A 15,882-nucleotide genomic window follows, 5' to 3' on the forward strand; every position below is an offset into this window, starting at 1 on the left:
GTAATCTTAAATTACTTGGGGATACCATTTTAGGTGAAAATCAGGTATTGAGAAGATTATCCTTACAGTTTTAAATGACCGAGTTAACATCTATCATCACAGCCCTATTTCGTCTGCTGCTAGAGCAAACTCTCTTCGTTAGAGCTGGGAAAATTATTTGCAGTAAAGCATTTAGCCAGTGAATTTAGTCTTTTTTTCTTTTTTCTTTTTTTCATGTGGAAATTTATCTACAGTCCGATTTTTATGTGCTGGCTTATTATTCAGAGTTATTCAGTGAGTTCTTTATGCGGATGTGTTACAGTTTATGCACTGCTCCTGAATTGCTCACTCAGGCCATTTTTTTCTCAAGTAAGAGCCAGTCATAAATTGTTATTTATTGAGGAGAGCATTCAAATAAGTCTCCAAACGTTGCTTTCATTTTCTTCTGAGCATCCTGGAGCACTGCCTAACTTAGGGTAGGATCTGTTGCCTAGAGGCATCCATGCTGCCCAGCGTCTTTGTAAAAGTATCCCTGGTGATGCGATGACTTTCTGTTTCTGACACATCTCCTTCCCTTCACTCCTCTTACTATCTTTGTGGTAGAATTTTCGATGGCTTTCTAAAATTCAAAGGGACCTCTTGGTATCCTATAGAGTCCCAGTATTGCAAGTATCTATGTGTCACCCACTTCCCTTCATTAATTTGTCAACTCCTTGTCAATTCCATCTCAAAATCATAGAATCATAGAATCGTTTCAGCTGGAAGAGACCTTTAAGATCATCGAGTCCAGCCTTTAAAATTAATTGGCTTAATTTGTTTCTCCCAATAGCTTTGGGAAAAATATTTTAGAATCTCATTCTTTTGCTGGCTGGAGTCCTTCTCATTCTCAGACAAAAAAAAAAAAAAAGCAGTCATCAAAATAATGCCTGCTGCATTCATCTTTGAATCCTGGGACTGGGGTGTTTTGGTATATTTTCTTTAAGAGCCCCTTTAAAGCAAGTACGGAGCTTAATGTGGCAGTGAAGGCTTCCAACAATGTATTTAACTTTAAGCATAGTGCCATAACTTTCAGAAATGTCAAACGAAAGCAAAATTATAGGGCTATGTTACCGGTATTAAAATACTTAACTAGTACCCAGTTTCTCAGTATTCGTGATCCAAGCTGAAAATTCAATAGTAGTATATAGTGTAGGCATGATTATTGATCTTACACAACTAACAAATATTAGCAAATGTGATAAAATTGTCATACTTGGTAACATATATTGCCAGTGTGCAGGAAGGACGTTAAAAAATGTGCTTACCTATTGCTGGTTCAACATCTCCAAGAGAATTAGTAGGTTACAGAGTGTCTATCTACCATGTGTAGGAAATTGATAAGAATGCATGGATTGTTATCATGCAAACTCATATACTCTGAACTGTCAGTGAAGAACTGTTAAAATCTCTAAAAATAATGTCACAAGCTGGTCTCAGACAAACAGGGAATCTGAAGAAGAGGTTCACTTTGAAGATTAGGAGGATACTTTAGTTGTAGACTTCCGGTTATTACAAGTGTCACATTTCAATGCAATTTAGAGAATCAAGGTTAGGAGCCAAAGTCTCCCACATTGGAAGCAGTAGAAATCTTGAAAGGAAAAAGTCTCTATTTGTTCAATAGACTAGAGTGGAGACTGTGTCTCACCTTCCTCCCTTCCTCCAGCTCCTAGAGATGGATCCTTTCAATGTTATCCAGGTTTACTTGCCCCACAGGTAACGCAGAAAGTATAACAAAGGAGACTCTGTCTGTAAATTCTGAGAAGATACATATATGATGGTGGAATTCTGTCATTTTATTATTAATTCAGAAGCTAAATTATGTTCCAATGAACTCAGCTATGGAAATTGAAAACTGAAAATGTATTTGTTTCACAGCGACACATAATTATATACTTCTAGTTTGCCCTGTCTATTTTAAATTACTTTATGCAAATCTCATTTTCAAGGATTATGTATAGAGTAAAATCAGATGAGCCTTTAAATAGCTAATATAATACAATTACGGAATTATTGTGTGTGTGCATAGCATGCACATAAGATCCAGATGTTAATTAGTAAATCAGGTTGATTTAGCAAACAGAAATTTGTTCCGATGAAAAACTGAGAGACAATTACTTCCTAGAAAGTTATTGTTTGTACCATGAGCTCACTGAAAGGAAAAAATTAACATGGAAAAAACCTCACAGAATCACAGAATGGTAGGGGTTGGAAGGGACCTTCAGAGATCACTTTTACTTTCATTTTAAAAAAAAAAGAAAACAAGAAAATTTTGATTAAGTCATATAAGTAGGAATTCGTTGCTACCAGAATCCAGTCTGATGGCTTCTTACAAAAAGACACCGGATGTTTACCACACATATGGATGTGTCATCGTAACGCAGCTTTATGTAGCTTAAAAACTTCCACTTGCGTTGTGTCACTGCACTTCACCTGGCTGCAATATGGTTAAGGTCAGATCTAATCAGGTGCAGATCTACTTCTTGAGTTCTTCTTTTAAGGACACAGCTGGCTCTGGAGGGTTCAAAACTCTGACAGACAGTGTATGTTTCCCTTGAACTGAAATTTCCCCAGTGCATCTCCTTGGATGGATGCTATTCATAAGCTTTATCCAAATGGCAACCTTGCACTCTATTGAAAAGAAAACTTGAGTTAAAATATTTCAGCTTTGTAGATATAACAAAAGAAAGATTTTTAAATTACAAATATAATAACTGTAATTTAGGTAAATTTTGTTATTTGGCATCAAGTGGCCACATCAGTTTTGCCTTTCTTATGAAAAGCTGACATTTAATGCCTGAAAATAGCAGGAAAATGAGTGCAAATTACTCAGAGAAAAATATTGCCTCTACTAAAGCTGACAACAGAAACTTTAACACAATTGCATGGAACAACCTGTCATCTCAGCCGACAGGCCCTGTCCAGACCTTAGCAGCGTGTTCATTGCTTCCCAACCTTCCATTGGCTTCAGTGGGAGTTCTGAATGTCTGCAGAGCTGGAGGTACTGCCCACATTTCCTACTGCGCCAAAAGCTGTGCCATGATCTGTGATGGTTTATCACTGCTCCCCTGATCCAAACTCTTGTTTACCAGGTCACAAAGCTGAGCAGAGCAGCAAGCGACATGAGAATATTTCAGACCATCCTAGCATCTAAGACCCTTTGGTTGTGAATAACACAGCTGGTATCAGCGCAGTCTTTTAAAAACCTAGTGCAAGAGCCTCAGCAAGCAAAGGGAAACAACCCATTCTATACTCCATTTCAGATTACATTGTGTAAATTCAGCTTTGCATTTTGAAGGACTTTTCTATATAAACATGTACACATTGAGAGAAGTGAAACATTTTTAAGCAATGATGAATGGATCATTGAAAATGTTTATCATCAGACATCTGCAGCTGCACACCTCATCAGCTGTTCCTGGTTTCAGTGGGGAAAAAGATGCACATTCTCCTTTGCATTTATTCTCATCAGTGAAATGTAAGTAAAAATACTCTCCATGTATCTGCATCCACCTACAGGAATGCTTCACCAAAAAGGATTTTTATTACCAAGAAAGACTCTGAGGACAGAAAAAGCTTGGTTAATTGTGTAAACACTTTTTGTCCATCTTTCAATGGTTTTTTACAACAAATTTTGTTGAAAATGCCATTCTTTAAACTCCACTGTATCTCAAGTTTTTTCCATATCAAAAGTGAGGATTGTAGCCATCTTTATTTACACTGAATGGTTCAAACCGAATCACTTACTGACCTGCAAGTAAGAAGGAAGCTGTATTATTTGTCAGCTTTTTGTTCCTGTAGTTAGTATGAGAGACAATTGCAAAGATCTTGTGCCTTATTCTAGTCTGATAGTTCCTGACTACAGGGACGTTTTACAAAAAAAACCCCAAACAAACTTGAAAAACAAAAGGGAAAAGAAAAAATATAAAAAAAAAAAGGTACAAACAGAAAAAAAACCCAAGTCCAAAGCTGACCTAGAGTGCGCTTCTGACAAACCAGAAAGAATCACAGGGAGACAAACTGTGTGCTTAAGGCACTCTGATTTTCCAAACTTTCACATTGTTGGGGTACCAAGAGCACCACCAGCCCTGCCTGTCCCTGCCCACTGCCCTTGACCCCTCGTCAGCCCTCTGGGGCCATCAGCCCCTGCCCTAGCAATGCCTCAGAAAGGCTGATCTTTGGCTTCCCACAGCCCTGCCTCCCCCTGACCATGGGCTGATATCCTGTTATGGCATTGTCCCATCCCCATCCCCATAGACCTGCCTGGCCACTGAAGGGCTATGCCTAACCCTGGTTCACCACACTGGGAAAATACTGTTTTTTAAAGTAAAAACTGTGATTCACAATGAACATAGACTTCCATTCCATAAAGCACTTGCATTTTAATGAAGAATACGGGTTCCTAGCAGCAGGTGTTAACACTGAAATGAAAAATTAGATCATTATATTGTGTATCTGCCTTCAGAAGGATAAATTGAAAATAGGATTTACTAAAAACACTGATAATGTCTTGAAACCCTCATTTGTCTTTAATGGTATATTAAATTTCATGGGGTTTCTACTTTGAGCTATTTGAAGGCTGCTTGGGGAATACATAGTGGAATGTTTTTCTAAGCTGTTACGACTGTATGTCTGCCTAAAATGTGACCTGTTGATAGCTACATGAAGGGATATTTTGATCCCTGTATCCCCTGTCATTCTGGGAAAGCTTAAAAACTAATTACAGCACTTCTGATTTCCAGTCTTTCTGTATTAAATGCCAAAATTAAAGGTGAAATCTGAGGCCACGGGAATCTCTTCTTAACATCTGATTCTGCAGACCCTGAATGCACTTGCCTAATCTCTGCACGGTATCTAGAGCCACCCTCAGTATTTAATAATAAGTGAATACACAAATCTTTCCAGGATTGAGGTGATCCTCTGTCACTCCTTCATTTTTATCAGTCATTTACTCTGAAAAATATACCTTATCAAAGATGGCCAAGTCAGGCTATGAAGGAAGTGTTTCTGCTGTCATCTGTGACAGTTACTGTAGGCCAACAGGCATAGGTAACAAAATGTACTTCCTTTAGCCCAGGTCAGTGTTTAGGACAGTTTACTGCAGGCTGAGGAAAGCTACAGGACAAGCAGACAAGTAAATAGCTTATTAGATGAACAGTGTGCACTGCCAAAGAGCTACAAGGACAGCAAAATATTCTGAACTCCATTTTGTCTTCTCATTATGAGACCTTTTACTGATGGTTTTAGTTCTCAAAAACTAAGTTTTCCTATCTTTGATTCTGAAGACTATAATTCACTGAGGAACAGGCCTATAGGAAATAAAACCCTCTACTACATTGTTGTAGTATCTTTTATAGATACCCACAATGTTAAATTTCTATAAATGTGAGTAATCCTGACTTTTATCTGGTTTGAATGCAGTGAGATAAAAGGCACAGAGCTCTGACAGCCTGCAGTTACGACTTTAGTGCAAGAAATCATACAGCCATGTCCAGGTATGGCCACATATGCGTGAATGTGGCATAAAGCATTTGGGTACGTGTTTTCTTTTCAAGTGCCTTAAATTCGCATCCTAACAGCACATCAAGTCAGGCATTAAGCTACTGCCTTTTAGTGCTTACACCACTTTTTTGCCTGCTTGGCATACACAGTGCTGTATTAGGGCTGTCTTCCTTATGAAGCTGGAAATGAGTTTCTATGGTTATTTGATAATCAGTTCTTTACTCAATTCATGGGTAGAGAAATCTATGAAATGCAGCCCTTCTTTTTTGCTTTGTACATTATATTATTCTTATGTTGTATTCTCTGATATATTCTAGAAATCCCACACCTTCTTGTAATCATACTTCACTTTTAACTCCTCCTGACCCAGGTTCTCTCTCCTGTATCTCTTCTATGCCCGCTGCAGCTCAGCTGCAGGGCAATTGCATCCTAATAGCTTAGTTCCTTGTGCTCCTGTGGAAGTCCTGTTCTACAGCACTCTCTTGCTAATTTTTTTTCCCACTGCTTCCTTGACAGTGAAAGTTGTGACAATTTTTCATTTGTGGAACCTTACACTCAGGAATAAATCTCCTTTATACAACTGGCCTTTCCACTTTGGGATCAGTTTTGGCTAGCTGGACAACAGAAATCGCAAAACACTTCAGCAACATTGGAAAGTAAACAGCAAGATACTAGAGATTTGTAGAGATCTATGAAACTTCTCTCAGTGAAAATGAGATCTTCCACAATTCTAAGGACAGGCAAGGATGCAAATGGTTTAGAAAAATGTTGGAGTTGTTCTTACTTTTTAGATATCACTTCTCAGGCTCACTTTTACATGTTCTGAAAGATATTGGCTCTGGAATTCCGTTCCGTAACACACAAATAAGAAATTGTGAAGATGTCTATACACAATCACTGGTGTCTTTCCCTTTTTTTTCTGTTTGGATTTTTTGTTTGTTTGGTGGTTTTAAAGGCATTTTCTGTCTCTTATAATCTCGAAGACAGCTTGAACACTGATTGTCTCTGAAAGAGCAACACCCACTTGGTTTTGCAGGTTGCTGAAACAATAGCTGGAACAGGTGAAGGGTGCCCTATGCAGCTCTTCGGATAGTTTTGCCTTAACAAAGAACATGGGTTCATGCCAGCTACTATCCTAGTACTGAAAGATATAAAGTAAGGATTTAGCCACTTCTCAGAGAGCTCTACCCCTGGGGAGAAATTGAGGAGGAAGAGTCCACATCCCACTGATGTACAAGCAGGGCTGAATATAGTGAGCATAAGCAAAATTGCTTCAGCACTAGCTATTGTCCTTTCATTTAGCTGGTCCTTTACTCACCCTGCAATCCTTATGATGAATCTCTGTATTACTGAGTTTAACTAAAAAGATCTTGTAGTGTACTAAAGTCCAGAGAGATGTTGCCTGCTTGTAGTCCTCTGTACAGAAAACCAATTATCCGTAAAATTTACCAGTTCAGACTGGCACAATGGATTTTGGGCAACTATCACCTTGTCAATTTACTTCTGTATCTTTAAGTATTCAGCTTTCAAAATAGATATGTGGTCAGAACATATAATTTTACTGAAGTTTAGCCCCAGGTACAATTTCATTTTTAAAGCCATATGTAGAAATAGAAATCTCAATCTACTTTGTTCAAGTTTTGTATATTGCACCATATGGGTTGTACTTTGCACTCCTCACATACACACCTTGCCAAATACATATCCTGGATGAGCAGAATGAGGTTCTTGTTCCTTCAGTTTGGTATATAACACTATCTGAATGCTTTCCTACTTAAAAGGGAAGTGGCAGACAGAAAAGCTACTTTCCAAATCAAATATGACACAACACCATACTGCAGTAGCTTTGTAATTATTTGACTGCTGTCACTACCATTTAATGCATAAAGGTGGCATGTAGTTGAGGGATATACTATGGTGTATCTCATAGAAACTGATCAGATACTTTGCTAAAAGATGCATAGATGAGGTGTTGACAGATATGGTTTAGTTTAGTGATGGGCTTGGCAGTGTGAGGTTAGTGGTTAGACTTGATGATCTTAAAGGTCTTTTCTAACTGTAAAGATTCTATGATTCTAAAATGCCTCACAGAAGATAGGGTTTTTTTTCCCTTAGGGCAGGCTTCAGTGTTCTTTGGCAGAAGCCTGTGTATCATGGAACAGCAGCTGGTAACGGGCAATAGGAAAGCACTGTTTGGTGAGCAGAACTCTGTCTTAACGTCTATAAAAATAATCTGATTTATACATACTTTGTGAGGTATTAAAAAAAGAAAGGTTTTTGACACTTCATCTACATGCAAAAATATTTTTAAGAGACAATGTGCATATTTGTATATTGTTCCTCCACAAAATATTACTTGTCTATGACCAAAGTGTGTATGTAGACACAGGGACCGCAGTATCTCAGCTGCCCATAGAGAGGCTCCTGCAGAGCAGTGATTACTCGTCCGTCTCCCTGCGCTCAGGAATTCTTTGCAACTCTCGGAGTCCATTTACCTTCGCCATGCGAGATTACTGCCGGGGCTGAGCACCAGTCCCCAGAGGCCCGTCCCGGCTCACACCCGCGAAGGACAGCAGGAGCTGCCCTGGCACAATGGCGTTGCCAAGGAGGGAAACCCCTTCCCCTAGCACCGCCCGTCGGCGGCCGAGGAAGGGATGGACCAGCTCGAGCTCCAGCCCCGGACACCCGGGCCCCTCACTGCTCCCGGCGCGGCCAGCCCGCCTTGCCCGCGCTCCGGCGTCGGCCGAGGGGGAGAGGTCGGGACGCGGGCCCCCTGAGGCACCTCCCGTCACCCGCCCACCCCCTCCCCGGCAGTGGGCATGCACCGTCTGTCTGAGGGATGCCCTACGAGGCAGGAGCCCGGCTGCCTCCCCCGCCCCTCCCGGGAGCCCCTCCGCCCCCCGCGGCGCGCGGCCGCCAACAATGGCCCGCCTCGGGCTTCCCCGGCTGCCGCACGCCCGGGCTGGGGCTGCTCCGGGGCCGGCCGCAGCCCTCCACGCCTCAGCCGCACAAGTCCCTTGAACTTTCCCTGGGAGCTCGCAACAAGCGGCCGGCGCCGGGCCGCCTCGGCCACCGCCGCTCGAGCAGCCTCCCGCCCGCCCTCGGAGCCTCCGAAATCCGCGCGAACCGCCCGCCCAGGGACCCTTCGCGCCCCTTCCCAGAGGAGAGCGCGCCGCTGCCCCCGCTCTTCCCTCCACGCTCACCACAGCCCCCGCTCGCCCGCCCGCCCCCCGCCCACCCTTAGCACGCCCACCAGCGGCACCCCTCCGCCGCACCCACCAGCCCCCCGCCTCCCGCACGCTTTCCCTCTGCCCACCCCGGTCCGCACACGCCCACCCCGTCCCCTTCCCCAGATCCGCGCCGCGCCGGCTAGAGCTCCCCGCTTGCGCTGCCGCCGGGTCCTCTCCCCGAGGCCGCGCTGACATCCGCGCGCTCCTTCCCGCCGCCGCCGAGGAGAAACCCCCTCCACAAAGGAGGGGGAGCAGCGAAAGGCGGAGGACGCGCGCACACGCCTGGCCGCTCCGTCCGGATGCGGTGAGACCCCCGCTTCGCCGCCGCGTCAGCGCGGGAGGTAAGAAGAGACGAAGCGGCAGCTCTCCGGCGGCGCGGCGCGGCCAGCTACCACCATGGGCTGCTGCACGGGGCGCTGCACGCTGATCTTCCTCTGCTCGCTGCAGCTGGTGAGTTCCCGGGGCACGCTTCGGCTTCGCGGTGGGCGGGAGGGGATGGGCGCTGTGGGCCCCCCCGCCCCGGACACAGCCGCCGCGGGCACGGAGCGCCTCTGCCCTGGCCGCGGAGCTGTCCGCGCCGCGTGCGAACGCAGGCGGGCGGTCCTTGTCCCGCCGCCCCGACGGCCCGTCAGCTCCTCGCCGCCGACCTTTGGCCCGTAAGTTTTTGCAGTGAGAGGCCAGGAGGACGCGGCGGGGGCGACAGCAGCCCCGTGGCGGGGGAGGGAGAAGGTGGTGAGCCGGGGCGGGCCAGGGCGGGTGCCGCTGCGCCTCAGCTCGGGCGGCTGTCAGCGCTCCCTGCCTGAGGGAGAGAGGCTCCTCCGCCCCGGCGTCGCTTCCAGGCGGTCCCACTCCCCGCTGGTGGCAGGCAGGGGCATCTCCCGTCTGCTGAAAGTAGGCGCTGAGGTCACGAAAGAGACGGCCGGTGCCCAGCTCGGTGCCCGAGGGACGGCGGCGAGGACCGGGCCGGGCACTGCTGGGCGCTGCCGCCGCGGGCCGCCCACCCCCGTGTCAGCACGGCGGGGTGAGAAACGCGGAAAACACCGCCATCGCCGCCTCCTTCTTTCTTGTGTTTTCCTTAACCTTTGGCAAAGGGACGCTGCCTGCCCTCTCCTGTGACTTTGCTCGGGATTCCTTTCCTCCGATCAAGTATTCCTCAGTGTGTGATTGCCACAACAGAACGGTGCATCTTCTTCTCTTTGTTTACTGAAGTTGGCATATTTGTTTCAGAGAAAAGAGGTGTGGAGACAAAACGCTGCCAAACAATGATAATCCTTCCTCTGGCTCATTAGCTGGATGATAAAATAATACTCTACCACTAGTCCCTGGTCCCAAGAGTGTTTTAAAAGATTTTTCTCTTTTCCCGTGACTCAGAGTCATCATTTTGCCACATAATCTTTCGTAAGATGAGTGCTGTTCCTCATGCGAGCATCTGTAAAGAAGAAAAGTGGGATGCATTTATTGTTGTGCGCTTCTTTCTCCTAACCCTTTGCTAATCTTTCTAGTTTTCTGTCACAGCACTTTGACATTGCTTCTGTTTCAGAGGTAATACACTTAAACGTGATACGTACCATTACTTCATTTGCAGATCCCTATTAATTTTCAAGGCTATATGCCAGATTAGCAGGCTGTGTAAACTGATGTACTTCCGCTGTTTCCAGGGAGAGTCTGGACCTTACTCAGACGTGCTTTAGTGTGAGGGGGCCAAAGTGTGATATGAGTACTTCAGTGGCACAACCTTTCCGAAGACAGATGTGTGATTTGTACTTTCAGTGTGGGGAAAGCATTGTTTATGTTTCTGGCCTTTTTTGTTTTTCCTCTTCTTCTTTTGCATCAGTTTCACAGATACTGTCCTGTCGACTACAGCAGAATCACTCCTGATTTACTTCAGTGCATGCAGAGAGGAAACAAACCCCTTTTCTTCAAATATATCTCTCCACCAGTTATGAAGGTTATAATAACTGTATTTACTATTCTGTAGGATTACTCACAGGCTATAAAAATTGAAGTAAAGCAAGAATAGCCCCATAATCTCCAGAGAAATGCGTATAAAATCTTTCAGAAAAAGATTTGTAGTTTATAAAAGAGCTATCAGATGATATAGCAACTTTTAAAAATGACTCTAACATGTAGTTTTTTTCTACTTATCCGTTCCACTGTCCTGTCTATGTCTTTCAGACACTAATACATGTCTGTATGGCAAAGTGCTTTCATTTGAATTTAATTTTTGTTTAAAAATAAAAGTTGTGGTTTACATCTGAGAGGTAATCTAGCAGATGTGAACTTAAAGCTCAGGTCCTTTCCGTGGCTTCAGTGGTGGTAGCGTTCAGTTTATGTCTGTGTAAGTTGTCGCCACAGGTGATTTTAGATCTTTTTCTAACATCTGAGAGGTCCTGAGTGTAAATCATGGACAATAAAACTACATCACCCCCACCCAGACATTACTGTCATTAAAAGGGGCTTTATTTTACCTTCCATCCATTGTATGGACAGGTTAAAGAGGTTTTACTGACTGGGGATAGCATTTGCATTAAATCTTGTAAAACACAAAGCACTAGTACTGCTAATTTGTAGCATTTCAGAAGTAGAGGTGATTTATGTTAGTCAGCGAAAAACTGTAGAAAAGAAGACAAGTGGGCACGTATTTTAAAAAAGAAAGTTGTTCACCTCAGTCAAATTATGGTCCTGTCGGGAAAGGGCCTGGGAGCAGTTCAGACTTAACCTTAAAGTTAACCTTTAAGTGTCACCTGAGGAAGAAGTATCTTATAAAACACGGTTGACAACACCTTTTATAGAACACATAGTGCATAGATTCTCTGTAATATGAGATGATGTGAAGTCAAGAAAGCCAGATCCCTGAAAACATTGTTCACACCAAAGATTTGGTTCTTGTTCTAAAGAAAGGTGTAGTGTTTAGTGTCCTGAAAGCATAGTTTCTTGATTCCTGTAAAACTGTCATCTTTTGTAACTTTTGTCTAGGCTGCATGTTTATATGTTGCTGGGATGAAGAATTACAAGGTGAAGGGAACAACAGTTGCTGCATGACACTCAATAAATGTTTCATCAATGACACTACATTAAGTGTATTAACTTCAAGAAGAATTGTTTATAATTTTCTCTGTTGTTTGTCAGTTGGAGGATTTTGACATAAAAATGACAGTAATACCAGTTTTCAGTTATGTTTTGATCCATGAGAGTGTTCATTTCTTACAGTTTTTACATCTTATAATACACACACTTTAACATTCAATTCAGTAGTCCCAAGGACAGTCTGTAGTTAGTTTAATGATAACCTCATCCTGAAACATGCATCATTATGTGTAATACAGGAGTGTGGAACAAAATCACAGAGATGGGAGGCTAGGTGGCACCAGTTCAGGAAAAACAACTGAACCGTTTCCTTGAACCTCTGTGAATGGATTCCGCTTCTGAAAGCCAGGAGAGTTTTGTTAAGGAGAACTGTATCATGCCCCACCCCACACCTCTGTGATCCTTCTCTGTTTTACTCTTCCTGACTGAAGCATTGTCCTATGCCATTTCCAAAGTTGTGAAGCTAAGAACTCAGAAGTCTGTGTGTACCTTTTTGTGCATAAATCTGTCGTTAAGACTATTAGGAACTATGTATACATCAGGAAAATAAAAGGCTACATGAATCCTGTGGATTATAACTGTAATTCTTACTGGTGGCACTAGAAGTCTTATGTTGGCCTTGTTTGTACTAGAAAATTAAAGCAGCTGCCAGAGATGGTGCCTGCACTGGTGTAGCCACTGTGGCATAAAATAATGCAACATGAAAATGTTTGGAACATAAAACAAATTAAGAAAAAAAAACAAATTCTGGAGGGGCTAAATTGACAACGAATTGCAGAGAGATTTAGCTGTGTGAATTCAGTTGATGTCAATACGTGTCACAGGGTGAAAAACTTCATGCTGCTTTGAAAATGCATTTCTGTGAGACTGCTATCGCAGGATAATTTTATTTCAACATTTACAGTAAGCAGAAGATTTTGATACTTAGGAGTATACACCTATACAAACAAAAAGAGGTCATGAATGGGATTTTCAAAGCGGTGAAGGGAAGATGAATGGAAAGCGTGTGGCTAAGTCCCCTTTGTTGGCTTGAGAATCTCATTTCCCGTGTTTATCCTTGGACTTTCCTGCACTCTGTTCATTGTATAGGTCTTGATTTAGGGGTGTATGTTTGTCCAGTATAGTTAATGTAAAATAAGCTATTGCCTATTTAACCTGTTACTTTCCAGATAATTGGTGTCAGCAGACCACGCTGGGAGATGATTCTAGTGGAAAGACAGCTTCTGCCTGGTAATGTTTGAGGAGTGCAGTTGGTCATTTTAATGGACTAATTCCTCTCAATATTCAGAAGATTTATGTTTGTGATTGCCATTAACATTAATTACGCTGATGTATGTAAACCCTTAGACTCGGAGATGAGACTATATCCATTAGACTGAATGGTAATGCTTCATCATTTGTTACCATACATAGTGGAATTTCAGCAGTTAGGTGAGGGAAGTGATATATGCTGTGCATAGATTTTCATCTCATTTTAAAATGCCTTCTATAGCTGGAAAGTCTAACTTCTGATTTTGGCTCTTGGTGCTTGTGTGTTAAAACTGGCAGATAACAGTTTAAGGGATTTGATAAATTTGAGCAAGTAAAACCTTTGAACCGGTAAATTGCTGCATCTTTTTATGTTGGTAAAAGAGTCACTGGCCCATTGATCTGGAGATGAAGCAGCTGTCCAACGATAAAGGAGGAGGAAGCATGAGGAGGTGCCTATTGTAGCAGGAGGGGTGGAGGAAGCTTAGAATTTTAGTCCCAAACAATGCTCTGGTTGCAGGATGTTGCCCTTTCCATTAAGGCAGCTGACGTGGGAATGGTGTTTTGCCCAAATAAGTCAAATGACATCCTCGAAACATATAACTGTTGCTGGTGGCTGTGCCTAAGAGGCCGATATGCTTGTTCTATGGGTGTATAATTGCATTTAACATTGAGATTGGAGGTAATACATTACAGCCAGAAGTACTACCTGAATTAAATCTTTGCAATAAAAAAAATGTATGAGACTGTATAATTTTTAAGTTCTCAACAGGGATGAAAGAGTAACAACCTAAGTGGTTTTCGCTTTATGTTTTGTTTTTTTTTTTTACAAAATTGCTGGGAGATACCTGTTAGTAAAACACACATTCTCAGTGTACCAGCACTGTAGTGTTTAACCGCTCCACATGCTCAGTACTCAAATCCCCTCCTGGCAAAGCTACACGTAATACTTCTTTCAGTTCAGTGATCCAAAGTTGGCAGTTCAAAACTTGAAGAACCTTGAACTTTCAGAGTTCTGTGAAATTTCTGAACTGCGTGAATTTCCTAAAGAGGCCATAAAACTCTTGCTTAGTTTTAGACTCCGTTCACCACAGCGGGCTATTTTTCTAGAATTCTTTACTGCTCTATGGCTGTCTGTCAGGTATCACATAAACCTTTAATGAATATTTTTACAGTGATGAATTGAAAGAGTTACGATTTCAGTGATAATAACGGTAATTAATTCTCTGAAAAGTGTGAATTATATATCTGTCTTTCCTGTCTGTAAGATCAGTAAGTTTTGGAAATTATTTTGAGAACATTGGAATACACTGATGATGTGCTTCTATTTGAAGATAGGCTACATTCTGCCAAGACCAAATTCTCGGGAGTAGGAATAAAGTGTATAAAGGGATAAAGTGTTTTGGAGCCAAGCTGATAAAGTTGACAAGTAAGTGACAAAATGACAATTCTGTATTTTTTTCAGGTAAAAATGTTGCATTTTTGTCTCCTCTATGATATCCAAGTTACTTTCTCACATAAATCACTGAATTTAATTGATTGGATGAGCAAAGTGAGATTCAAACCAATCACACAGATCTCTGTCTCTGCACGAAAAAAAAGTGAGTGGAGGTTTTGTACTACATTTGAATAAGATTGGAATCATTTACACATTCAGTATAGATATTGGTAACATGAACCCATGTAGGATATGTTCAGTGAAAAGAGGAGATGCATTGGACCTAGATGCAAAAGGGCGAAATTCTGATTAAATAATGGGAAAAAACAATTCTCAATGAGAGTACTCATACATTGGATCATGTTTTCCAGAGAAGGTATGGAAACTCTATGCTTGAATGAATCAAAATCCAGTTCTGAAAAAATCTGATTTAATGTGTATCTGATATTGATTTTGAACCTACTATGAGTAAAAGTTTTACAAGATGACCTCCAGAGATTCCTTTCAATGTAGGCTATCTTGTGATTATATGATCTTATCAGAGCGTAAGGAATAAAGACCTTCAGTTCTTTACTAAGAGGTTATTTAAAATACTCAGTAATTTGTGTTGTTTTGAAAAAATCAACTTCTTAATTTGTTGTGGGCATAATACTGTGGAAATAGGCTTGATAATGGCATGGCAGTAGCAGTTCTAGCATTGAGTTTTGTCTCTTGGTATGAAACTTCAGTGTTAAATGAAAAGAGAAGTACCTGTGATGGCCTTGTCATTTATTATTTATTATTATTTATTATTCACAAAAACGGATTCTGTGATACAATGTAATATGTCAGATCTCTTGAACTCATCAGTATTGAAGCAAAATATATTCCATTCATTTGGTCCTGTAATTAATAGCTAAGCAGTTATGATGGAGCAAAGAGTTTATTATTTCTGTGTATGGGGAAATGACCTGCACATTTTTAGTTCTAGAACTAATACAAAGGAGCAATAATAAACGACTGCATGGTTCAAGAGATTGATGATATGATATGATATGGAGTTTTTCACCTCTAGGTCACATTTTGAAATTCACTGCAAGTTAGATGAGGACAAATGTCATTATGGTTTACATGAAATGTTAGCAGTTTTGATACAAGGTCAGTATAACAATATAATTGTCATACTAGTCCTCATCTCCACCTTTAATGTTATACTAGGAAGGTCAAAGTTGGTGGCCATGGTAGTGTGAAGACCAAAGTGATCTTTTTGCCAATGTTTTCTTCAGGTGATCTTTTCAGGGGTGCTAGAAGGACAGCGTCATCAAATTTGCACTACCTTTGCTCATGCTGGACATGATATCTTTGCTAGGGATGTCAGCATAG

At 42.1% G+C, this 15,882-nt stretch overlaps 1 protein-coding gene across 1 annotated transcript in view; it reads left to right on the forward strand.

Annotated features, from left to right (window-relative positions):
* Window positions 1-9,143: 9,143 nt before the first annotated feature.
* Window positions 9,144-15,882, forward strand: part of NKAIN3 (sodium/potassium transporting ATPase interacting 3) — a 353,130-nt gene continuing 346,391 nt past the window's right edge. The window contains exon 1 of the mRNA XM_061995590.1: window positions 9,144-9,197. Within this exon, the coding sequence (XP_061851574.1) occupies window positions 9,144-9,197 (54 nt within the window). The remainder of the gene's footprint in view (window positions 9,198-15,882) is intronic.

Source organism: Colius striatus, chromosome 4 (genome assembly GCF_028858725.1).
Source record: "Colius striatus isolate bColStr4 chromosome 4, bColStr4.1.hap1, whole genome shotgun sequence".
Classification (NCBI taxonomy): domain Eukaryota; kingdom Metazoa; phylum Chordata; class Aves; order Coliiformes; family Coliidae; genus Colius; species Colius striatus.